At 42.5% G+C, this 25,930-nt stretch overlaps 1 protein-coding gene across 4 annotated transcripts in view; it reads left to right on the forward strand.

Moving 5' to 3' along the window:
* RASSF3 (Ras association domain family member 3) overlaps positions 1-25,930 on the forward strand; it is a 108,239-nt gene that overhangs the window by 32,000 nt on the left and 50,309 nt on the right. For 2 of the 4 annotated variants that reach the window (XM_018576373.1, XM_018576374.1), the window contains exon 1: positions 24,120-24,375. The exons of the other annotated variants lie outside the window; for them this stretch is intronic. In XM_018576373.1, coding sequence (XP_018431875.1) covers positions 24,253-24,375 — 123 coding nt within the window. In that variant the 5' untranslated portion in view covers positions 24,120-24,252. Of the gene's footprint in view, positions 1-24,119; positions 24,376-25,930 lie in introns of those variants that run through there. 4 annotated transcript variants of the gene reach the window in all.

The following is a 25,930-nucleotide window of genomic DNA, read 5'->3' on the forward strand; positions in this document are numbered from 1 at the left end:
GTCCTCAGGGGATGCAGGGGAAAAGCCATGCACATCCCCCCCCCCCCCCCCCTCCCCCATTCATTCTTCCACTCAGTGCTGGAGGATCGGAGAGGGGAGAATCCCTGCGGGGAGTGAGGACTGACAATCACCGTGCTCTGCAGGGAGACGATCGGGAAGTGATGGAATCGGTGCATGTTTCTGCTCACTTCCCACTCACCTCATAGTTCTCCTTTTAAAGCAGAACTAAATCTTCCTATCTTTTTGCAGCTGAAGATGGCACCATCTTAGCCTCTATTAAGATCTGTATTCGCCATCATTCTACACAGCATTGACCAGCAATGACGGTAGCCATTTTGAGGGCTTGAAAGTTCACGTGAGAGCTGACATAAAACACATTGGCAACTGTGACAGTAATCACCAGAGGCATGCCTCGAATGTAGCATGCACTGAATATGCACTTGTAGGCAGAATGTAAATGAAAACACTGCAGAAATCAACATTCCTAACTTGAGCTTTCTGTTAGCAAATGGCTATTTCAGTGTAATAATAAATTCATATTGTAATACTTTTCTGCTTTTTAAAATTTTATTGGGAATATACAGTGTGTGTGTGTGTGTATATATATATATATATATATATATATATATATATATATATATATATATATATATATATATATATATATATATATATATATATATATATATATATATATATACACACACACAAAATTGTATCTTTTATAGTAAATCAGCATTGTAGAACTAAAATGAAATTCCTATATTGTGGTTCAGGAGCCATTCCTAATAGCTTGGAGGAGAATAGGAGCAATGCATCATCTTGTGCTTGGTAATTCTTACTTGAAAGCGATCAATAGATACAAAAATAAACAGGTAATTGCTTTAAGGGCATGGTAGATTCTACATATAAGTTTCCATTAGACGGGAACCTCTTCCGTTTTAGTACGCTAAGATGGCTAATGAAAATCATCATAGTAACTGAGGAAGAAAATAAAATTGTCACATTGTTTGTGCAAACTGAATTCATGCTGTGATTTGTAATAAAGATGTCCCTGTATCTGAATGAAATATGGGATGCCATTGTTATATTTCTATTTTCTTTCTGTGTTTCAATAAGGGTACTTTGTATAATTAAAAGAACTCTGTCATAAGTGTTGCTACTTGCCTGATAAGCAGCTTTAGAGAAAAAGTTCATTTTTAGTAAAACTGCATTAGTCCATCATCTCAGCCCTCCTAACCTAAAGTAACATAGAAATCCCCCCACCCAGCTGCTTACTTCTCTCAACATGGCAGCCATCTTCTGCTGCAGATTGGCCATATCTGGTGGTTGTAAGGAAGCAGCTGGATCAGGGGTTTCTACATCATTTTGGTTTATAGGGCTAGAGTGAGTGGACTAGTGCATTTTACTAAACATGTACTTGCACTTTAAATGGAAAGTATTGTATGTTTTTTTGGGGTGGGGCACATATTTTGAACTATAATTACAGGGGGGAATTTATCACACAACATGGCAACCAATAAGCTTCTATTTTTTCAAAGCTTAACTGAACAAACTGAAGAGAGAAGCCTGTTGGTTACTATGGGCAACTGCTCCAAATTCTGTCTGCTCCAGTTTTGATTCATTCCCCCCAACTGTGTTTTTAGCTATGGCCAATAAAACAAATTACATATATGATGCAGTCCGTCACTAGCGTTAACACAGTAATGTTAAAGGAGAACTACGAGGTGAGTGAAAATCACTTAACCTCATAGTTCAAGCCGACTTGTGACAATTAAACTGTCACATGTCGGCTCAATAGATCAGGAAGTGAGCGAACACATACCGTCGCTCGTTCACTTCTTGATCATCTACCTGCAGGGATTCCCCCCCCCTCCCCGCTCCAATCCTCCAGCGCTGACTGGAGGAACGGACGGGGGAGGGGGCGGGTACAGCTGGCTCTGCCTCTAGATAGGCATAGCCCGCTGTCAGTCACGCAGCTGGGCGGATCTTTACTCTATTGTCAGGATACGTCCTGGCTGCAGCAGTCTCGGTATACCGCGAGCTGTAGCTCGCGATATACTGAGCTTTGGGTCATGGGAGGACGCTAGAATATGTCCTCCCGTGACCCTTAAGAGAACTATAGGGAAAAACACTGACCCCATACTTCTTTTGTAACAAAGCTATATTATGTGTTGATCCTGCCGCTAGATTTTTCACTTTCTATAAAAGGACAACAACACTGTTTGTTCTACAGTGAAATCACACAGCCCTGTAGTTTTAGGCCTTGTTCACACTAATTGCTGCTCATGTTTCTGCACACGCAGTGCAGTGGGTTTTGCCGCGTTTTTGATGCGTTACAGGCCGTTTTTGGTAAAAAAGTTTAGCATGGGCTTTCAGTGCATTCCAGGCGTTTGCATGCGTTTTTGATGCGTTTGCATGCGTTTCAGAGCAGGTAAAATAGGGCCTGCTGCAGGTTTTTTTACCTACTCTGGACCTGCACGCTGCGATGTGAACTGGAGCTTAAAATACCATTGGAATACATTGGACGCAGTTTTGCTCCGGTCTGTAACTGCTCTGCTCTGCTCCTGGAACACGCTTGGTGTGAACAAGGCCTAAGATGTACATGTACAGTAGTTTTAGATGAACTTTAAAGGTGTGGAAAATCAAACATATTAAAAACAACACAAATACACTAGGCACCATTAGTAAACCCATAGTCCTACTTTCAGTTAGAAAAATTAAGGTAATAACTTTTTTATGGTGTATTATGTGGTAGTCATGTGACTACTCGGTCTCACTACTCTCCCACAGCTCTGTGGGCTGGAGATGGAGACTGCAAAAGACACTCGCCACCTTCTGTTGACATCACAAATCCAAGTCTTCTATCCCAAGGGAATCTCCACACGTCTTCTCGGACTGTAGGCAGGGATACGGAAATGATTGACATTGCTTGCCAATCTCTGCTAGAAGTTGCTGTCACTCACACTGTGGGGGGCTGGATGGGGGCATGACAGCTGTATTCTGGCTTCAGGATTAAAGGCACGCCATACCGCAACAAGTTGTCCTGTATCTCCCATTTCATCAGAAGAGAAGAAACTGACCATGCCAGGATGTATCTTCTTCCATCCTGAGGTGTTGTTTCCTGAGAGGACTGGCAGGATTACCAGGAATTTTATGACTGTAGCAAATCCTAGAGAAAACTTATCTTGGTCCTAGCTTATCATACTTTTGGGAGGCATGGGTGACATCACTGTGGCACCTGGCAAAGTTGGGAGCTCAAAATCCTGCACAAAGCCTTCCTACAATTGGCTGGAGGGCAATTCACACTATGTGAAAAAGTAATTGTTACCTTAAAGTTAATCACAACATCCGTGGTTAATCCCTGACCTACCTCTTCCCACCGCAAGGGTGTCCAATAGGAATGTGTAGGCCAGCGATCAACCATAGGAGAAAAAGGTATTCATTACCATCTATTTAACTGACAGAATGTGTAAGTTTAACAGATCTCTGGGTACTATGATGATAAGCTGAGAATGTGAACAAAACCTATAGGTTCCTCCTCTTTGAACCTAAGACCTCTTTAGAATGTAAGGTGAGCCTTCAGGTCTACTTTAAATCAACCTAATGAAAGTGGTTACAGTCAATCCTGCCCAGTATAAACCTCAGTTATTTTGACTTTACCATCAGAGTCAAGTTTCCATTACAAAGGTCCAGCAAGCACATAGTACCACAACCAAAGGAAATTCCAGGAAAGATCAGAAAAAGAACATTGATATCTATCATTTTGAAAAATCTACACATCCTTTTCTATGGCTTTGGGGTTTCATTTAACCACAGTGAAAATCAAAGTCTCCAATTATAAAACACTTAGAGCATTACTGAAGTTCCCCAACAGTAAGAACTTCTCCAAGGGTGCAGCTGCAACATTAATCCAGGAAGTCACAGAGGATCCTAAAAAAACACCCAAACAAGTGTGGGCCTTCATTTGAAAGCCTCAAGGCTGAAACCACTGCTAACTAAAAAGGGGATAATTGCTTTTCTTGCATTTGCCAGGAAACCTTGGCATTGGTCATGTGTCCAATGCCGGAGAAATAAAGATTTGCAAGCAATATAGGAGAAATGTATGTATTATAGGGCACTTTCTAGTGCATTATGGGAGAACAAAAGACTATAACTGGTTGTGACAAACAACAAGACGTTTTCGTCATTCAATCACTTTTATGCATGACAGCTGTCAGTCACGCAGCTGGACGGATCCCGGCACAATTGTCGGGATCCGCTTCAGCTGCGGCGTCTCAGTATACCGCGAGCAGCAGCTCGCGGTATACTGCAGCGTCTCAGTATACGGCGGGCTACAGCTCGCGGTATACTGAGCCTAGGGTGCCGGGAGGACGCTAGTTTGTGTCCTCCCATTACCCTAAGGAGAACTATGGGGAAAAGCCTTAAGCCCATAGTTCTCCTTTAATTTAACATGTAAGACCTGCCTACTGGCTTGATAGACCATTTCTCACAGCATAGTATGCATCGCTGTGGTCATTTAATTTCAATTTCCATTGGATTGCACCTGTGGATTCTGGATTGGCTTAGAAAAGAAAATTATAGTTTTGGCAGTGAATGAGTATTTGTGCTTGGCCTCGGTTTCCTGTTCATTTCCAGCAATTATCTTTCTGTCAAATGTCCAGTTCATCTGACTACAAAAAGGCCATGGTGTCTGGGCAAGCTGGCTGAGGAAGATATTCAGGAGGGTTTTCATTCCAACATTTACTTGGCTCTTTAAACTGGTTTTGATCCACCGAAAACATATCTGCAGGTTCGGGACCTACATTTATCTCTGTGTCAGCAATATATGGGTCAAACTACGCACAAGTGCAACAAACCATATTATGTACGCATAGATGGGCAGACTTCTTACCAAGAATTACAAGCAACAAAACTGTAAGAATTGACAGTTTTGTGAATCATAAACAGTTGCAATGGTGTTTGTTTTTCTTTTTTTACATACAATACAGTTTTCAGGTTTTGCATCTCAGGCTAGGTTCACACCTGGGCGACCTGTGACTGCTGGCAATCGTGCACGAAACCGCGTGGCCACGGAATCACACACCACCCCCGATCCCGCTGGCGGTGCCATTATTTTAGAATGGCATCTCAGTCGCGCAGTTTCCCAATGTGATACCGCCTCTGCAATCGCACACGATCGTGGTTTAAAAAAAGTATGGTGCGCGTCGTCAAAAAAAGGTACATGTCGATCTTTTTAAGTGATTTCCACACAGATGTAACCCCATTGGGGCTGTGCAGTAACCACTGTGTGCACCCGCACACAATTGCATGGTCCCGGGACACGTGTCCCTGGATTCCCAAAGTCTGCATCAGCCCTCAGTGCTACCATTCTCCTCCAGCCTCTTTCAGCCAGTTCCTGTCTACATGCACTTGCTCCAGCTAGCTCCCATGCCTGCATCCAGACTGATAACAGTCTTTTTTTAAATGCTGGTGTAGGTGTCGTATTTTGTATATATTTTCTATTATATGCTTAGGGCTTTTACAGTATGTTTTAAGTGTTTTTTCATTTTTGTAGACAGATATATATGAAAACCTATATTAGCACTTCTTAGTTACTGTGCACAGCTAACTAGTGGGACACTTTGCTCAGTTTTGCATGTTTACCAGGATAACTTTAACTGCTTTGCTGTATAAGACCTAAATAGCTAAAACTAATAGTGAAGTTGTTCCTTAAAGGGTAAGGAAGGGTAAGAAAACTTTCAAACAGATTTTCCTTATCCTTTTGCCCAAGCCCTAAGCAGAACTCACCCATTCTCTCCTCTCAAAGCTCCATACTCACGAAGATCCTGCCACCAAGGACGGTGGCAGTGTTTACATCCCTCTGCCAGCTTCTTTATATCGATGTTTCAATGAGCACAGTAAAATCACATAGACTTCTATGCGTCCAGGAGACCAATAGAGGTGTGTGTGTTTGGGGCAGGAAATGCTTGCTACTTACAAGTGCTTTAATGTGAATGACTGGCTTTGCATGTAGTCAGTATGACTATGTTTTTGATTTATACACTTATACATGTTATATTCTGGTAATATGTGCCTTTTACATTGCTCTGGTATTTTACCCCTGACAACAACTAATCTTCTTATTAGAGGGGGGGGGGGGGTCTGCAATCTGACCATGTATACCCTAAATATGGGTGTGACATGAAACATGGTCAGAAATGTGAACAGTAATGCAAACAAGGACTTCTGCCCTTAATTTGACTTTCCTGACACACATTACTGTTACTAGTCAGTAGCTCAGAATGTTTTAAAGCACACTGTGTCTAAGCATAGCAACCAGATAAGTAGTGTTTTTTAAAGGCAATCAGAAATGGCTGATCCCTTGTTGCATATGTTTAATAGTGTGTGTGACAGTTGGTGGTGCTTTTGCTATTATACAGTCTAACAGCTAAACATGCCCAACCTTTTTTACCACTAGTTTGCATAGATATTCATGACCAAATCACAGAGGTATTTTCCTGCAACACCTACAAGACCAGTACAAATCTTATTAGCATAGAGCAGCACAGCAGAAGTGCCGAGGATTAGTGAGGTGTAAGGAGATTTACGAACAGCTTGCCTTTAAAGTCTCAGCACTTCTTAGAAGTAAAATCTAATGTAGAGGTGTTTTATCGAGATTATCAATTAAATAAGATTAATTAATACACAAGATGTTAACCTGACATCATAGAATGAAAACAATGTATACAATGTCTGTTTCATAGAACTAGGTTTTACCAAATGTAAAATAGCTTATGTTTTGTTCCTCTAATTCTTTCTTCTAATGATTTTATAATGAAATATGCTTGCGTGAACATAATATATGACATTGTTTTACTCACATGTAATTGTTTCAAGTACAAGAGAAAACGTGACCACATTGAAAATGGCCAGGTCCTTAAAGCAGGTCTTTACTCCCTTTCACTAAAAATCATATGATATGAACAGGCCCGGATTCCCCACAAAGCCACCGAGGCCCGGCCCTGGGGACGGCAGGGCGCAGAGGGGCAGCAGCGGTGTCCTTGAGGGGAAGTTGCGGGCGCCGGGCAGTAAGTTGCCCTCTCTACATTTAGTCCTGCTTTGCACAAGCGTATTGCGGAACTTGGCCTTGGGGCGGCAGAGAGTAAATCCGGCCCTGGATATGAAACCATCTTACATTCATTTGTTAAACATTTTTTGTTCTAACTTACATTTACTGTTTTTCTAAATTCTGGTTGAGTGAGGCATTGGTGACGTAGCCCTGGCCTAACAGATGCATACTGGGAAGGTTTCATTTCCAGTGCCGTCCCCTGAAATCTCATCTGTAAATTGCAAAATCTCACAAGATCTCTGGGGGAAAGGCATTTTCCCCCTAAAATGATATGCACTTCACATGCATATCATATCACATGCTCCAGGAGGCAGACCCAAAGTTCCAGGAAATAAAAGAATAAGACTCACTGTGTACGTGAAACGTGTCAGAGGTCTCAATTCATCTCTTGTGTTATGCTTTTATGAAAGAATACAGAAAGAGTTTGGACCTAGCTAATGTGTGGTCATCCAATTTTCCTGTATGGATGTATTCACGTTCCCTTAGTGAAAATGGCCACCATGAGAAGAAAGAAAAACAAGAAAGCAAAACAAAAATAAGGTATGTAAAGAATGAAAGCCTGCAAATATATTTAGGTATCTGTTTGCAGAATACCATTACTAAACATTTCTAAAGGTGCATTTGTTGTAATTTTTAAGGTAACTGTGAAGTTTCTCTGAAGTTCTAAGAATAGAATAGCATGGACTTTACAAAGTAATTCAACACAGTATCCCATAAAGGTTAATTTACAAACTAAGGTCTAATGGCATTAAAGAAACTTTATGCACATGCCTAGCAAACTGGTTGCAGGGATGTAGCCAGGGGTGGGGGAAGAGTAAACGGCTCGTTCTCTAATTGGTCCAAAGTAGAGAGTGGTGGGTTCAGTCCTAGGGCCAATTCTGTTTATCCTGTTCATAAATGATATAGAGTTCTGTATAAATAGCTCACTGTAGTAAATTCATAAGTTTGCTACAAGATATAGAATCAATGCAGCTGGACCTTGAAAGAAATTGGAGAATGGTCTGCAGTGTGGCAGATGAGTTTTAGTCAAGAAAAATTTAAAGTTATGCACTTGGGAGTAAAGAGCAAGCATGTCCATTACACTTTGGAAAGGGTTTCTTTTGGGAAATCGAAAATGGAGAAAGATTTAGGGGTACTTATAGACCAAAGATTCATCAATAGCATGTAATGTCAAGCTGCAGCTAACAAAGCAAATAAAATACTAACTTTTATTAAAAGCGGGTTGTATACAAGGGATAGAAATATAATTCTTCCACTTTATAAAACACTGGTTTGGTTGCATCTTGAGTATGTGGTACAGTTTTGGTCACCAAGCTTTAGTAGTCCAAGAGCTGAAGAAAGTCCAGGGAAGGGCAACTAAATTAGAAGGGGAATGGAGGGCCTGAGCTACCAAGAACAACTACAAAAATTAAATATGTCCTTCTTAGAGAAGAGATGCTGGAGAGGTGACATGACTGCAACCTACAAATTAATCAATGGAGACTGCAGTATTGGGGATGCACTTCTTACACCAAGAATTTGAGGAAGACACAAGGGCACAACATGAAATTGGAGAGGGCGCGGTATAATCTTAAACTGCAAATGTTTTTTTTTACTGTAAGAGCGGTAAAAATGTGGAATTCACTGTTGCAGATAGCGGTATCAGCAGAAAACATTAACAGCTTCAAAAAACACTTGGATGAGTTCCTCAGTTCACAGAATATACAGGGTTATGGGAATTGCTTGTACTCACACATACTCACACACACACTATACGGGTTGAACCTGATTGAACTGTGTCTTTATTTAACCTCACTTACTAAAAATATTAGGCTTTATGTTGATAGCATGCTTTGGGGCCTGCTTAGATGGACACATGCAACATGGTTTTAGGCGGATTCAGTATGCATTTGGGATGTTTTTTATTTCTTCCTGACCTACTGAACTCACTGTGACCTGTGACTAATTTGTAGCTGCTTTGAGATACTTTTGTTTTACCTTTGACTTATATGTAGGAAAAGCAGTTCTGATGCAGACGAATGCCAATGTACATAAGCCTATTAGAGTGATTTCCTTAGTAAAATTGAAAACATAACTTTACAGAAGTAGGAACTGTATAGAATACGATCTGATTGTAATAGCAGATGCAATGTCATCGTAGAAACTGGGGAATGCAGTATTTTGTGGAATAGAGCAGAATTATCTGATACAGTCCTAGAAGATCCTCACTCTTCAAGCACACTTTTAAGTCTTGTTATACATCTCTTGACAGAACACAGGTACTGGCCAGCTCCTACTAAGCACTCTGTGGAATGCTTGGAACAATACTTCAAGTGAAAGTTTTGCCACCCAGCAAACATATTTCATACTATTAACCACTTTTGCTTTGATATAAAAGAAAAGATTAATAATGCCTAAATATTATTCATATTTCTTTGATCTGGCGATGGAGGCATGGAGATATCAGCATATAGCATAAATGCTTAAAGCAATTCTAAAGGTGTGGTAAAACCATGTAAAGGTTGGTTGCTGCTAGATATCTGAACCCCATATGGTGCCAGATAATACCAGTTACTACTGTTACAGAGTGTCCAGAGTGTAACTGAACCCTCAGAAGCCCTGGTATAGGGGAATTGTCATTCTTTTCCCTGCATCCCACTTTTATAAGTCTGCCATGAATATAGAAGCACTTTGCCCAGCATGCATTGCCACCTTTATATAGTATGTTCCCAAAATTATTTTTTTAATAGTAAATTCACAATTTTACAATGAATATATTTGCAAGATGAAGTAGATGTGTTCATTGGTACACCTAATATTTCCTGCCCTCAGCCCCCCACTTAGTCTTACACTGTACTGTCCCTGATTCAGCGAAGAGGACATATGTTAACAGCACACCTATTGTCTTTAACCATGTAGAGGGGAATTTATCAAAACTGGAGCAGACAATTTCTGGAGCAGCTGTGCATGGCAACCAATCAGCCTCAATCTTTCATTTTCAAATCTTAACTGAACAAACTTAAGAGATAAGCTTATAGGTTGTCTTGGGCAACTGCTCCAGATTTTGTCTGCTCTGGTTTTAATAAATTCCCCTCAGTCTTTTATTAATGCATGTTTAGCATATCAGATGGAAGTGCAATGTTTCAGAACCGTAGTGGGTTTGAAGACAAAAAGTGTGCTGGCAACATGTGTTATATCTGCTTGTTGGCATTGCCTTGTTGGCATTGCCTAGATGTAATAACTAGTCGATGCCAATGGTGGCATTGACTAGTTATTACATCATCCTGTATACAAGGTTACATACCAGTTTGGAGTTAGATCGAGATTTCTTCAAAGTCCAATGAGTTATCACTAACGAGGCTGACCATTATCTTATCAAAATCTGCCTGTACATGTGCTTTGCACACTTTTTTTATTACTATCGCGAGTTAGTCCAGAGTTAGGCTAGGTTCACACCAGATGCAGTCCTGCATCGCATCGCATTGCGGCCAGCTCACTTTTTTGTGGGGCAGGAGGGGGCGTGGCAGGCCATTGAAGTGAATGGCACCGTAGCCACGCCCTCCGGCCGCAATGCAATCAGCTGCACAGGATCGCAAGGCACATTATGCCTGCAGTCCGTTCCAGTGCGATCAAAATGCTGTGAGCACTATTTTGATCGCATCAGACTGGTGTGAGCCTAGCCTTAGAGCTCTTTTAGATAGGGCTCTCACCTAGCATGCAACTAAAAAAGGTGCAGCTGCCCCATGACCCATGAGGTCGAAGAGGCTAATCAGGACTACTCTTTACCCTTATGGGCCAGCTATGTGCTCACATTGCATTCTGTATAGAATAAAGGCATATAGTATATTCTCTTCACAGCTCTCTATTTCCTTATCTGATAAAAAAAAGGTCACATTGCATTCTGTTTAGAATAAAGACATCTATATTCTCTTCATGGCTCTCTATTCCCTTATCTGATAAAGGAAAAAAATAAAAAGTAAAATTCTTGGATTGTCGGCCCCGCTGGCAGTCAAAATACCTGAACAATCTGATAGGTGTATGGCCAGCTTAAGAGGATTTCTTATCGGCATACAGAGCTGCATGCTGATGTGACCTTTAGAGATGGAGGGTTTAGGTGCAGTTTAAGTATTGAGTCTTGCCTTTAGCAAAACGTTTACCTTATAGCTGTATAGTGGAACTAGTGGCGACTTCTGCCAGCCTCTCTCTTTAAGCCCTGTATTTTGTTCTGTCTTGTATTTTGCAACTTTTTGCTGAGATCAGCACTTTGTGCATTTCTGTTAGAGGTAATCTCTTCACTGTACATGCACACTGGAATGTAGTTGGAGTGGATTGTTCTCTCCATGGAAACAGAATAATAGAGAGTGGGAGATTTATTGCACATTTTATTTTTATGTTCAAAATAAAACATGTCTCTCTGCATTGCTGCTCAACACACAGTTATTCTTTTAAATCTCACTACAGTATATTTTCCTAGACAAATGCCTGGAGGGCTTGAGGACCAACTACCCAGTGATGATGGGTGCTAAAGCACGTTAAGCGGCTTTAAAGGAGAACTATGAGGTGAGTGCTTTTCACTCATCCTCATAGTTCTAGCCGACCTGTGACAATGAGACTGTCACAGGTCGGCTCAGTAGATCGGGAAGTGAGCGAATACATACCGGCGTTCGCTCATCTCTCGATCCTGTCACATCCCTCTGCCGTGACAGGGGAGGGACTGGATTCCCCCCTTCACGCTCCGATCCTCCAGCGCTGACTGGCGGAACGGACGGGGGAGGGGCGGGTACAGCTGGCTCTGCCTCTAGATAGGCAGAGCCAGCTGTCACTCACGCAGCTGGGCGGATCCAGACATAATTGTCGGTATACTGAGCTTAGGGTGACGTGAGGACGCTAGTTTGTGTCCTCCCGTTACCCTAAGGAGAACTATGGGGAAAAGCCCTAACCCCATAGTTCTCCTTTAATAAATATAGATAATATCAAACCTTTGCTTTGTGCTTGTTCAGTGACAGACTGAATTCATATTACCAAAAGGAATCAACACAGATGAAACAGCAACAGAACTGCATTGGCACATGTGGTCCAAACTCTAACCTTGGACTTGACCACATATGCTTCCAGCTCCCTTTGGTAAATGACTTGATCCTTCCTTGTATTTAGCCCTTATCTGCATCTATGAGCAGAGACGGAGGGGCCTGAGGGTGAACTGAATCCAGCTAGGTAGCTAAAGTAGGTTTGGGAGGGTGTGGGTTTATAGAGATAAAAGGTCCTGGTAGAAGTTACTATAGCTCTGTTGTTTTCTTTAAAATTGCAGGAGCCTACTGTGCCCCTTTAGCTGAGAAGTAAGGCCGATTTATGTGGAAAAAGCAACAACAGATTTACACAGAAAATAAAACTGTCCCAAATAAAAGAAAAAAAATGTTCCACAGCAGTAGTTGACCTTGGCTGTAGCGTATACAATGATGTTGAAAACTTTGTGCCTTAAAACAATCAAGACTTTCAGATCTTTTACAAGTTTCCTTCCTTTCATTTTGGAATTTGTGTAAGAACAACACTGATGTAAGTTGTTGTTCTGCTTCACGTGCTATGTGTTATTGTATCTTGTAGCCATTTTCAGGCACTCTTCAATAAAAAATTAAAAAAAGTAAACATTTTCCTATAAAATAATACTAATAGACCATAACAATTCAGTCTTAAAAAAAGTTCACAAAGAAAACACATCAGTCTAAGGATTGTAAAAAAAAAGTGACAATTATTTTTAGCAGAATCCAAAGAGATTTGAAAATTAGTCACATGACTGAAATTCTGATTGTTAACCTGGCATTAAAGCTTTGTGAATTGAGCCTAATGTAAGTTTATGCTTTGTTTTTCTCTAGGGATGCACCGATACCAATACTAGCATCTGTATCGCTGCCGATACCCAGTATTTGGGTGAGTATTCGTACTCGCCCAAATGCTCCGATACTTGTGTCCAATACCAGAACTTCCGCTCAGAGAGAGATCTCCCTCTGACTGACAGTGCTGAGGGAGCATGGAGCCACTTCCTTTCCAATCAGGAAGCCGGGAGGTGGGTTATTACCCGCCTCCATGCTTCCTGATTGGTCAGGAAAACCAGGCTGCCTAGGAACAAGTGAAGCCGGCTTTCTAGCTAATCAGGAAGCTGGGAGGAGGGTCATGATCTGCTGCCCGACTTCCTGATAATCGGGGCACATGGCACCGGTACTCGGAAACTTAGTATCGGCGAGTACCGTAAAAAAAATATCGGTACTCGTATTCGGTATCAACAAACCGGTATCGGCGCATCTATAGTTTTTTCAAATTAAAAAATGTGTCACTTATTATATTATATTATTAGTTAATTTTGGAGGGCTATGCTGCACCAGGGACATAACTTTGTTTTGAGTTTTTGTGATTCTACGATGCAGGAGAACTGGCACTCATTTACAGCTGTAGCCAATCTTCAACGGTATGTAGAAAATTGTGGATGCACTTTTGAAGATTTTTTTCTTGGACATATGCATGGTGTTAAGGGTCAGCTAAGTCTCTGAAACTCTTTTATCTGGTATCACATCAAATAGAGCATCACACAGCAGCACTAGCTGTTACTGACCACCAAACAATATAATGATAAGGGAACCTGGTTGTATTTAGCAGGTTAAGAATGGAAGGTCAACCTTTTGTATTCAGTACAATTGAAAACACATGCTCTGTGATTGTATTTGAAGTAGCTAAGCTTGTAATGAGGTGATACACAATGTTACAAAGATGAAGGTATGTTTTGTGCATCAATCCATTATTAGTAAAAGGAAAGACCTAGGAACAGGTTTCTGTGCTGCACACCCACCATTGTGTAATGCCTCTTGTTTGAGAAACAGATCTACTTGCATTTCCGTCAGCACGGCAATAGACTATGCTCTGTAGACGTTCGATCACTATTGTAAGGTAACAGGTTAATCCAGTTTATGGTCTTAGCGATGAGGTCATTGTAACCATAGATAACCATGCTATTTACACAAAGACATTATGTGATTCAAAGAGGATGGAAAAGATACAGATGAAGCACCTGTCAAATTTTGACAGCCATGCTACAGTACATGCTGTGTCTGTGCTCCTCATTACCTATAAATGTGCCTGTAGGGTGTGGAAATATGGTCACCTATAATATTCCTCACTTACGGTATACAGGTGAAACTCGAATAATTAGAATATCGTGCAAAAGTAATTGCAGTAAGTGCTGCAAAAGGGGCCCAAACCAAGTACTGAGTACATATGCATGCTTGTACTTTTCAGAGGTCCGATATTGTTCTATGTACAATCCTTGTTTTATTGGTTGCATGTAATATTCTACTTTTTTGAGGTTGTGGATTTGGGGTTTTCATGAGCTGTAAGCCATAATCATCACAATTATGACAAATCACGGCTTGAATTATCTTGCTTTGCATGTAATGAGTCTATCTCATATATTAGTTTCACCTTTTAAGTTGCATTAGTGAAATAAATGAACTTTGCACGATATTCTAATTATTCGAGTTTCACCTGTATACCATATAGTTTTACATGATAACATTTTGTATTTCTGTTCAGCTGCTATTATGATTCACACACAGCTGCCAAGCTGTATGGCTAGGATGACACCACTCTATACATACGTCAGCTTGCAATGCCCTGTGTCATGTGCCTGCTGTATAGGGGATCATATAAAGACATTCAGTTATGCTAGCTGTATTTTACGTCTGGGTGTCATTCAACCTGGAAAAGAAGGATCAGTGAGTCTGCAGAGGGCAGAGCTGGTGGTGATGGGGTAAGTATATCAGCAGGAGCTGCTTTTTTATTTTGGAGAACTCCAGGTTTCAGAAAAATTAACCCTTGCATTGGAGCTACCTCCACACTGGAAGGGTTAACTGCTCATTTTTCTCTAGGGGCAAAAATAAAGAAGAAATACTCAACTCCCCAAAGCTCTTGAGGTCTAAATACCTAAAGACGTTATCATGTCTAATATAGGCCTATGAGATGTGAGGACCCTGAGGGACACACTACAGCCAGAGCAGAGGAGGAGAGAGGTGAGCGGGCACTGCCACAGGACTGAGGAACGGGTAAGTATATCTATATTTTCACCCCTAGAGAAAAATGAGCAGTTAACCCGTGCAGTGCAAGGGTTAATTTTTTTTAAACCTGGAAATCTTCTTTATAGAGTTGCTAAGAGATCCACTTTTAGTTTGATTGCCCAAACTGAAATTGGGCATTGACACAAACCGTACCCAAAATCTTGGCCAGTTGCCATTGCAGGACAGTAGTATTATTTTTAATGTTCAACAAGAAAAAGTGAAGAAGACATTACCCTGAAAACATTGGCATTCAATCATCTTTATACTTTATATTAGGGATGCACCGAAATTTCGGCCACCAAAACATAATGCCCAAAATGCCATCTTTTGGCTGAAATTGTGGTGCCTGGTTTCTTTCTTCCCAGCTGGGCGCTGCTCTATGTCCCCTCTGACACAGCGCAGCATCCAGCAGGGAGGAGAAAAAATGTCAGAGGAGGCCGAGCGGTGTGGGGGAGGAGTTAGCTGTCAAAATAGACGAAGCTCTCCTCCTGCACCAGCCTGCTTGGCCTCCTCTGACAAATCAGGATGGAGAGCAGTGTGGTGGCAGAGACCACTGTCAGCTGTCATAGGAGGCTAAGCCAGTGGTGTGGGGAAGGAGTCAGCTGTCAAAATAGACCGAGCTCTCCTGTACCGCTGGCTCAGCCACCTGTGACAGCCGATCCAGGATGGAAAGCGGGTAGACATTAAGCAATCAGCGGAACGCTGACTGCTTGTAAATAATTGAGGACATAGTGGGGGGAATTGATCAAAACTGGAGCAGACCGAATCTGGAGCAGTTGCCCATGGCATCCAATCAGCTTCTCTCTTCAGTTTATTCAGTTAAGATTTGAAAATGAAAGAGAGAAGCTGAGAGAAGGTTGCCATGCACAGTTGCTCCAGATTTTGTCTGCTCCACTTATGATAAATTCCACTCTGTATGTTTACCGTGTCCCTATTTATGAATAAGTGGGAAGTGCTCAACATTACTTCCTCTTCATTCAAGATTGTGGATATAGTAAAAATACTATCTCCACAGGTTATGAATGAACAGGAACACTCAGTATAGAGGATTCCTGTTCATCCATAAGGCTCGGTTCACACCTGGGCGTTCATAATATGCGCATTTGACACGTGTTTTTACCGCGATTTGCTATCTGGCTGTATCCTAATGGATACGCGCGGAAATACGCCCCAAAAGAAGCTCCTGTACTAGTTCGGGCGTAGGGCGTTTTTCAGCGCTACGCCCAGATGGGAACCATGCCCATAGGAAATGATGGGATTTCACTGCTTGAGCGTTTTTCAGCGCTTCGATCAGCACTGAAAAACGCCCAGGTGTCAACTCAGCCTAACAGGGCCTGCTGCAGAAAAGGAGATTGAGGGAAATGTTCTATTTTAAAAGATAAATATCAGGGGTTTGTTTAGACCCCTGATATTTCCCAGAGCCCCTGACAGTGACAGAGTAAAAAAATATGTATATTTATTTAAAAAATTAATAAAATATAAAAAAAAATTAAGTTTAGAAAAAAATGTTTTTAATATATTTAAAACAAAATGAAAAAGGTTAGAAAAAAATATTTTCTGTTCGGACTGACTTTTTAAATTTATATTTGTTTTCGGTTTCGAAATTTCATTTCAGGGCACCTCTACTTTATATGCATTGATTGGTGGATTTATGTAGAGCCAACTATGTTCCAGTTGTACAAGTTAACCAAATCATGCAGGTTCTGCTTTTATCTTACTACATATTACGGAGTGTTGATCTCAATGCAAAGTTATTGCCATGACTATTTGGTTGGAGGAAAGGGTGGTGACAGAAACATATCTCAATGAATGTTTGGAATCTGACCTCAAGGCAACGAGAAAGGAACTGCCCTAATGACTAAGGATGATAATGAGAAAACTGGATAATGACAATCCCATATTCATTACCCTCATTAGAGCTTACAAAAGAAAAGCAAGCATTTCCGATGTAAGTTTCATGTACCGTATATACTCGAGTATAAGCCGTCCCGAATATAAGCCGAGGGTGGGAAATGAGGAAGCTACTGGTAGATAGATACCAATAAAATTACATTAATATTTATTTAAAAGAAAAATAACCTAGCTCTGTAAGTGGAAAAGGGGGTACAGGGCTACATATCATGTACTACGGATCATTTAACCCATTCATGTTAGCAGAGGATCATTGTAAATGTATTGTCTGCACTGTATTAGCAGTATATACTCTATGTAGAGTATATACTGCTAATACAGTGCAGACAATACATTTACAATGATCCTCTGCTAACATGAATGGGTTAAATGATCCATAGTACAGGGCTACATATCATGTACTACGGATCATTTAACCCATTCATGTTAGCAGAGGATCATTGTAAATGTATTGTCTGCACTGTATTAGCAGTATATACTCTATGTAGAGTATATACTGCTAATACAGTGCAGACAATACATTTACAATGATCCTCTGCTAACATGAATGGGTTAAATGATCCATAGTACAGGGCTACATATCATGTACTACGGATCATTTAACCCATTCATGTTAGCAGAGGATCATTGTAAATGTATTGTCTGCACTGTATTAGCAGTATATACTCTATGTAGAGTATATACTGCTAATACAGTGCAGACAATACATTTACAATTATACTAACATGAATGTATTAAATGATCTGTATGTAGCCCTGTACCCCCTTTTCCACTTACAGAGCTAGGTTATTTTTCTTTTAAATAAATATTAATGTAATTTTATTGGTATCTATCTACCAGTAGCTTCCTCATTTCCCACCCTCGGCTTATATTCGGGACGGCTTATACTCGAGTCAGCGCCAGCGCGTCATCTTACTTACCTCGCCGAGCGTCGCTGCTGCTGCGGTGTGCGGCGCTCCGAGCGGGGTCATCTGGCAGTCTCCGGGTCCTAATTTAGGTGGCCGGAGACTGCCAGATGACCCCGCTCGGAGCGCCGCACACCGAGCAGCAGTGACGCGACGCTCGGCGAGGTAAGTAAGATGACGCGCTGGCGCTGACTCGAGTATAAGCCGAGGGGGGCACGTTTCACCCAAAAAAATGGGCTGAAAATCTCGGCTTATACTCGAGTATATACGGTACTTGTCATTATAAAACTACAAAATTAAATTTAAAGCTGGATCTCAGTCAAACAGCTAAATCCATAAAAGGGAGCTGTTTTACTAGTCAAAGGATTTGTATATTTGTCTCTCTATTTTTAAGATTTACACAGATTGGCCACACAGCACAACTCTCTTACAAAGCAGACAACCTGATTTTTCTCATCTGTCATTTAAAGTGCCCATACACTGTGCGATTATCGGGAAATCCCGAGATCGTACGATAGTCGCAAAGTGTATGGAAGGCGTGCAACCGTTTTTACTGCACGGTCGCACGTCTTTTGTCTAAGGAGCATGTTTGAAAACCAGCTGAAAATCTTACGATATTTGGCTGGTTTGTGGCATGCTCGGGAGACAAATGCCGAATGGGCCGGTTCAGCATTGCGGTCATCGGAAGCCCGCCCCTCATGATTGCAAGTACGATCTGCCTGTCCAAAATTACTTTACAACCATCGCAAGACTAAGGTCTTGCGATGGTTGTAAAGTGTATGGCCACCTTAAGAAAGACTTAGGCCTGGTTCACACCTTGGCGTTTTACAGCGCAGCGCGTTCCTACACGCTGTAAAACGATCAACATGTAGGCATGGTTCCCACCTGGGCGCTTTACAGCGCGTAGGAACGCGCTGCAAAACGCTCTACGCCCAAAGAAGTACAGGAGCTTCTTTGGGGCGTTTTGCTGCGCGTTTCCATTGGTATTCCCGAGTGTGGATGAGGGTTAACAAAGCGGTAACCCCGAGCCACACTCAGGAATACAGCGTACAGGTCTTACCTTGTCCGTGATCCGCGCTGTGTCTTCGGCTGCCGACTTCCGGGTTCCGTCCCTTGCGAGCGGCAATAGAGAAAATAAAGGAAAAAACAAAAAGTGTTTAACTGATCGAAAAAACGTGCAAAAAATGAGCATAAAAAAAACGCTCAGGTGTGAACCCAGCCTTATAGGTCGTGTGTGTCCCCCAGCCTGTGGTAGAAGTCTGTCCCCCAGAAGTAGAAGTAGCAGACTGATGAGCTCATCTCTTCTCTCTTCCTATCAGCTCGTTCCTGGTTAGAACATGAGCACTTCAGCACAACTGATTAGCCTTTTTTTCTCACAGTCTGAGCTCTGCAGTTCAGGGGGAATTCCAAAAGTCGGTACATACACTGCTTGCATTTAAAAAAAATACATTTAAAGAAGTAATAATTATTACAGAGCTATAAAAATCTGTCTTTTTATATCTGCCTGCAGGTAGGCAGAGCCAGCTGTCACTCACGCAGCTGGGCGGATCCCGTCGTCTAAGTCGGGATCCGCTCCGGCTGCGGCGTCTCAGTATACCGCGAGCTGTAGCTAGGAGTTTTTGAGCAGTTCGAAAAGCACTTTTAACTTCCCAACACAAAAAATCCAATCCCACTGGGCAGTTAAAAGCACCTTTCCTCCCCAAAGACTTAATTGTAAATACCCAAAAATACCCCAAAAAACAGAAGCGTGTTGCAAATTTCATGAGCATTCTTGCGCGTTTATACGCGCTTTCTTCCATTGCCCACAATGGTTTATGAGCTGCCAATCAAAACGCGTGTCTTCATGTGCACGCGTTACAAACGCACATACAAATGTGCACAACGTGCAAATAATTGGATGCTGCTAATGCGCGTACAAACTCGCAAAACTGGTGCGTCCTAGGTGTGAACCTAGACTAACATTTTTAGCAAGTAAAGAAAATGCCATAAATTAAGTGTTCTTGTCACTTCCTATGAGATTAAGGCTGGCTTCACACCTGTGCGTACGGAATATGCGCGTTTGCCACGCATTTTGGGCGATTTGCGGTCAACGAAACGCGCAACAAACGCGCATTTACGAGGGCTATCCGGCTGTATCCTAATGGATACTCACGGAAATACGCCCCAAAGAAGCTCCTGTACTTCTTTGGGCGTAGAGCGTTTTTCAGCGCGTTCCTACGCGCTAAAATACGCCCAGGTGGGAACCGTGCCCATAGGAAATAATGGGATTTTGCTTACTGGGCGTTTTACAGTGCGTCGATCAGCGCTGTAAAACGCCCAGGTGTGAACTAGGCCTAACTGGATGAAAAAACAATGTTATCTTTCCTGTATAAACTACTAATCCAATCTCCACTCATTTAATGCAGATAAGCATAGGAAGACGTGTATGAAAGCCCTTCTGGGTGTGACCATGGCTCTCTTCATAGCGAGCTTTTGTTTTATGTCTTTGTTCTTCTCTGTCTTCACTCTCTTTCCCCCCTAGCCATGTACCCTATCAGCTTTCCCGCCCCACCCCCCCATTCAGTCGACCCTTTATGTCTTTTCTTCATCTGATTTAGGCCTGACCCTCTGACTATGATACGATGTATATGGGTATCCATGGTCATTTGAGTACCTCTTCCCGAGGATACAGCTTTGTATACATCCACCTGTGACTATTGTAATGTATGTTAACGGCTGTATAACCTCTTCTACAATCCCCTTTTGTGTCACGTGTACTATTAGCTCTATGTTAATTTTTTTCATTATATAATTTAAAAAGAAATAAATAAGATGTTAAAAGGGGCATTGTCACTATACTAAATATTAAATAAAAGGCAAAGAACTCACCTTACCTGCTACCCATGCCTCCAAATGCCACTCCATTGAGTAGAAATTAGAAAGAAAACTGACACTTCCAGGCATGTCAACCTCTTGGGTCTCCCATGTCTTTCACTGGTTCCTTCTACTGACTTCCATGTCATTATTGCATCCTGTAATGGGTGAAGGTCAGAGGGTGGAACCAGTAAGAGATATGTGGAACCCAAGAGATCGATATGCCTGGAAGTGTCGCTTTCCGTGCAGACTTCAACAAAAAAACACAGTAGAGTTGGCTTGGATTAAACTCTAGACCAGCACTTCTTCACCTTTTTTCAGTCATGGTACCCTTTTAAAAGTATGCAGAATCATAAGGCACCATAGTCTAAAATATATAAAAATGTAAGAAAAAGACGTGTATCCTGTCCAAAATCCATACCAGACCCTTATCCCATACCAGACCCTTATCCCAGACCAGACCCATATCCCAGATAAGGGTCTGGTATGGAATTTTAGGGGGGGATCTCCATGCAAGAACACAAAAAATGGAGTTTCCCCTTCATATCAGGAGCTCCGCTTCAAATCAGGAGTTCCCCCCTTCACATCAAAGCCCCCCCCTTTTCACATCAAAATCCTGCCCACACAAGAGTGCCACTTTACATCAGGAGTCCTTCTTTATATTAGGATTAGGGACCCCTTTCACATCAGAACCCCTCTCTACATATCAAGAGCCCTCATCACATCACAAGCCCTCACTTCATGTCAGAGCCCTCCTTTCATATCAGAGTCCCCCTTACACTTTCACATCAGAGTTCCCCCTCCACTTCAGGAGCCCCCCTCTTCATATGAAGAGTCCTGTTTATATCAGAAGCCCCCACTTTACATCAGAGCCCCCCTTTCATGTCAGAGTCCCCCTCACCCTTTCACATCAGAGTTTCCCTCTCATTGCAGAGTCCCCCTCACCATTTCACATCAGATTCCCCCTCACCATTTCACATCAGAGTCCCTCTTTATCAGAGTCCCCCTCACTGTTTCACATCAGAGTCCTTCTTTCATATCAGATTCCCCCTCTCCGTTTCACATCAGAGTTTCCCTTTCATATCAGAGTCCCCCTCACCGTTTCACATCAGAGTTTCCCTTTCATATCAGAGTCCCCCTCACCGTTTCACATCAGAGTTTCCCTTTCATATCAGAGTCCCCCTCACCGTTTCACATCAGAGTTTCCCTTTCATATCAGAGTCCCCCTCACCGTTTCACATCAGAATTTCCCTTTCATATCAGAGTCCCTTTCACCGTTTCACATCAGAGTTTCCCTTTCATATCAGAGTCCCCCTCACCGTTTCACATCAGAGTTTCCCTTTCATATCAGAGTCCCCCTCACCGTTTCACATCAGAGTTTCCCTTTCATATCAGAGTCCCCCTCACCCTTTCACATCAGAGTTTCCCTTTCATATCAGAGTCCCCCTCACCCTTTCACATCAGAGTTTCGATTCATATCAGAGTCCCCCTCACCATTTCACATCAGAGTCTCCCTTTCACATCAGAGTTCCCTTCACCCTTTAATCATTAGGCGACCCCTCTTCATATTAAGAGCCGTCTTTACATCGGAAGCCCCCACTTCACATCAGGGTCCCCCTCACTGTTTCACATCAGAGTTCCCCTTTCACATTGGAATTCCCCGTTCACATCAGGAGCCCTCTTTGCATTAGAAGCCTGCCTTCATCCAAAGAAAGGCACGCCGCTGTGTGAAAATGTTGGGGTAGGCAGAAGGCACCCCAGGGTGCCATGGGACCCTGGCTGAGAAAGGCTGGTCTGTATTATGGTTACTGGGTAAGTTGAATAAAGTTAGTTGTTTAGAATTGGCCACATGGGTGGTTTGGGGACAGATATAATGGTAGCTATTTAGGTTATGGAAATAGAGTAGGACTCTGTGATACCAATGGAAAGCAATTAGACCTTTTACGTAGTATATAGACTGATGTTTTTCCTAAAAAGTGAATCACAGTCCTGTACACATACCGAGGTATGCAGTGGTTGCATAATGTAAATGAGGTCATTGAGACCAAGAACTGACTTGAAGACAGAGTTCTTGCCAAGGTATGCAGAAACTTGCCATTGCCTGTAAACGTGTATTTGTTTTATAAATGTATAACACTGGAATAAATAGAACACATAACTCTTGTATAATACTTGGAGCGCTATACGTACTGTTTTCCCCACAATGTGGGTCAGCGTAGAAAAATTGCACTTACTGTCCTCCATCAAGCTTGTTTCTAGATTTAACCGTGTATACCCTGAACTGAAACCCAAACTTTTTTTTAAAAAAAGGGAGTGTTGTAACCTCTGTCAGCTTTTAATTGCCATCAGTGTCCCATTGGTGAGCCTTCCCTTCACTTCCTGTCTGATAGCCACAACAGGAAGTAAAAGGAAATCCCTGGTGGTGAGCAGGGAGAGTCACCCTTTCTATTTGTCCTTCCGCCACTGAAAGTGAAAGAAGATCCCAAATTTGGGATGTCCTCACAACAGGAATAGAAGGGAAATCTTCCAGTGAGAACACTAGTTCTGGTGACACTGCGGACCACTAGAGAAAATAAATAAATGGTGCAAATTCGGTGACATGCAGTCTATGTTTTTTTCCCTGTGCGTTCCTGCGTGTTCTCACGGGTGGGGAAAAACCGCATATGATTGGCCACGTTTGGGGTGCCATAACCTAGTAACACAAGTGCATTCCTCGTTTGCGCACGTACCGTGAATGTGTGCTGAAGCATGCACGTTTGACGTGCGTCCATGATACGCCTTGGTGTGAATGGGACCTAATGGGGGCACAGCCAGCAATAAAAGCATGATAGGTGTTGTAATTCCTCTCCAGTCTATACAAATCTAAAAAGCTTTGGCTTCAGTTGCATGGTAAATTAAATCTTCCAGTTTGTGTACTGGCTTGAGGTGAGTGACTGGGAGTGAGCTGAAGGTAACAGATCACGTGATAAGATCAGCTCTAGGAGCTCCTCAGTACACACCATAGACAAGGTCAGTGTGTATAGAGAGGGGCGGGGCGCTCCTCCACCTGTAGCGTGCAGTGCAGGGGGCGGGACACTGACCGGTAGGTGGAGCTGTTCGCTGTGTGTCCGTACAGCAGGAAGTATCTCGTCATAGTAATGTGTGGACAAGCTGTGCTGTGCTGTGCTGAACCCTCATAGAGTTTTCTCAGCTTTACTTCTCCGCTCACCCGGCCGGGCTTATTATTTCCATGCGCCGGTAATACCTGCTCACCGGCCACCATAGTCTCTACGTTACCGTACAAACCCGCGTGTCATGTAAGGCCCTGGGAGGAGGGCGCCGGTACACAGCAGCCCGGCCGGGTGGAAGGTATTGGTGAGAGCGGGACGACACTCGGGGTGACACTCGGTAGCAGATGACGTGGAGCAGCAGCATGAGCAGCGGATACAGCAGCCTGGAGGAAGACTCCGAGGAGTTCTACTTCACCGCTAAGACTTCGTTCAAGAGGAGCCCGTGGAAGGCAGCCAGGGGCCAGCATGTGAGTGCGTCCATATGGAGTTGTGTGTTCCTCCTGTGTGCCCGGCACACCTCTGTTGTCATACTCAAGGCTCATATCTGACCATCTGTTGTATTAGGTTACATTCATGGAGCCAGCTCTCAACCAGACACTGCTGCACATTATTCATGAGCTGTCCACTGACACCATGCACTACAAGACACATACATGTGCCAAGCCAAACGTTATGTTGTGCGAATGTGCATTGTGTGAAGGTGGCATGCTTAATTTTGATGTACCAAAAAGAAACTGATCCTGACTATATTTTAGGAATGCAGAGTACAGAAACGCACTACTATGTGTTGGGGGTCTGCACAGATGAATTGCCTTAGTACAGAGGTAGGCAACTACCCCACTGCAGCTGTGGAACTACAAGTCCCACGAGCCATTGCAAGACTCTGACAGCAACCGGTATGATGGCATTGTTAGTTTCACCACAACTGGAGTGCGGAGGTTGTCTGCCCCCGCCTTAGTGGGTTGGGGTGCCATTGAAATGTCGCCCCAGTGCCCTGACGCACGTGAGTTAGGCTGGCCATACACTACTTGAATTTTGGCCAAATCCTGCTGAAATTTGAAGTGTGTGGCTCCGTCTGCACCCTTACGTTCCAGAAATGTCCATTCTTTTATTTTTTATTAACTTTTGTCGAAGTAGCCAGTCTAGAAATGCTTGTCTGAGCTGTGACTGCAGCCACTGGTCATGTATTCTGATCCCAGCACACCCGTCTCTGTCAGAATACACTAGCCTGGCGAGGGGGATTACCCCATCTATGCTGTGTAGCGTGAATGGGGGAACCAAGTGGTGCATAGAAATGAATGAAATTAAACTTTTTATTAAAATGTCACAAAATGACCAGTGTAGTAGTGTGAACTGGCCTTTTAATTGTCCCTGACAAATGCCTAGGAGCAACAGGTGGTTTTCACTAAGATTTCCAAGCTTTATTTTCAGGGCAGAAATATGGGGTTTTTGGGAGCTCAGCCATCTTGTCATTTGCATGGAGGACTTTAATGAACTCAGACTGACATTTCGTGACCTATTCAACAGGCTTGCTTGTTTTGAAACATATGTAGTCATTTGTTACCCAAACTGTCTGACACCTAATCTGCTGCAGCAGTCAGAAATCACTGACCAGACACAGCCGTCATTACATCCAAGAGCCGACTAGCCGCTATTGAAATTAAAACTTCTAATCCTCCCTCCAAAGAAATCTAGTGATGGAAAATATTTGTACTGTTTAGACATTTACATTGCTCACACAATGTTTATCAATCATTGGCTGAGCGTGAGCTGAACTGGCCCGCTATTAAAGAAAGGTTGGCGGTATAATCGTCCATTTCCTGAGGATCCACACCCACTTTCTCATGCTATTCCTCTGAACAAGTGTATTGTGACTGCACTTTACTCCATTAGTACAATGTACTTTTATTATGTGTAGTTGCAGCAGTTAAGAAAGTGTGCAAGTGGCAAGTATCCAGATATAGTTACATAATATTTGAGGTTGAATAAAGATAGTGGTCCATCAAGTTCAACCTTTGCGAG

The sequence above is a fragment of the Nanorana parkeri genome, unplaced genomic scaffold, assembly GCF_000935625.1.
Source record: "Nanorana parkeri isolate BGI_ZX_2015 unplaced genomic scaffold, ASM93562v1 scaffold65, whole genome shotgun sequence".
In the NCBI taxonomy this organism is placed as follows: Eukaryota; Metazoa; Chordata; class Amphibia; order Anura; family Dicroglossidae; genus Nanorana; species Nanorana parkeri.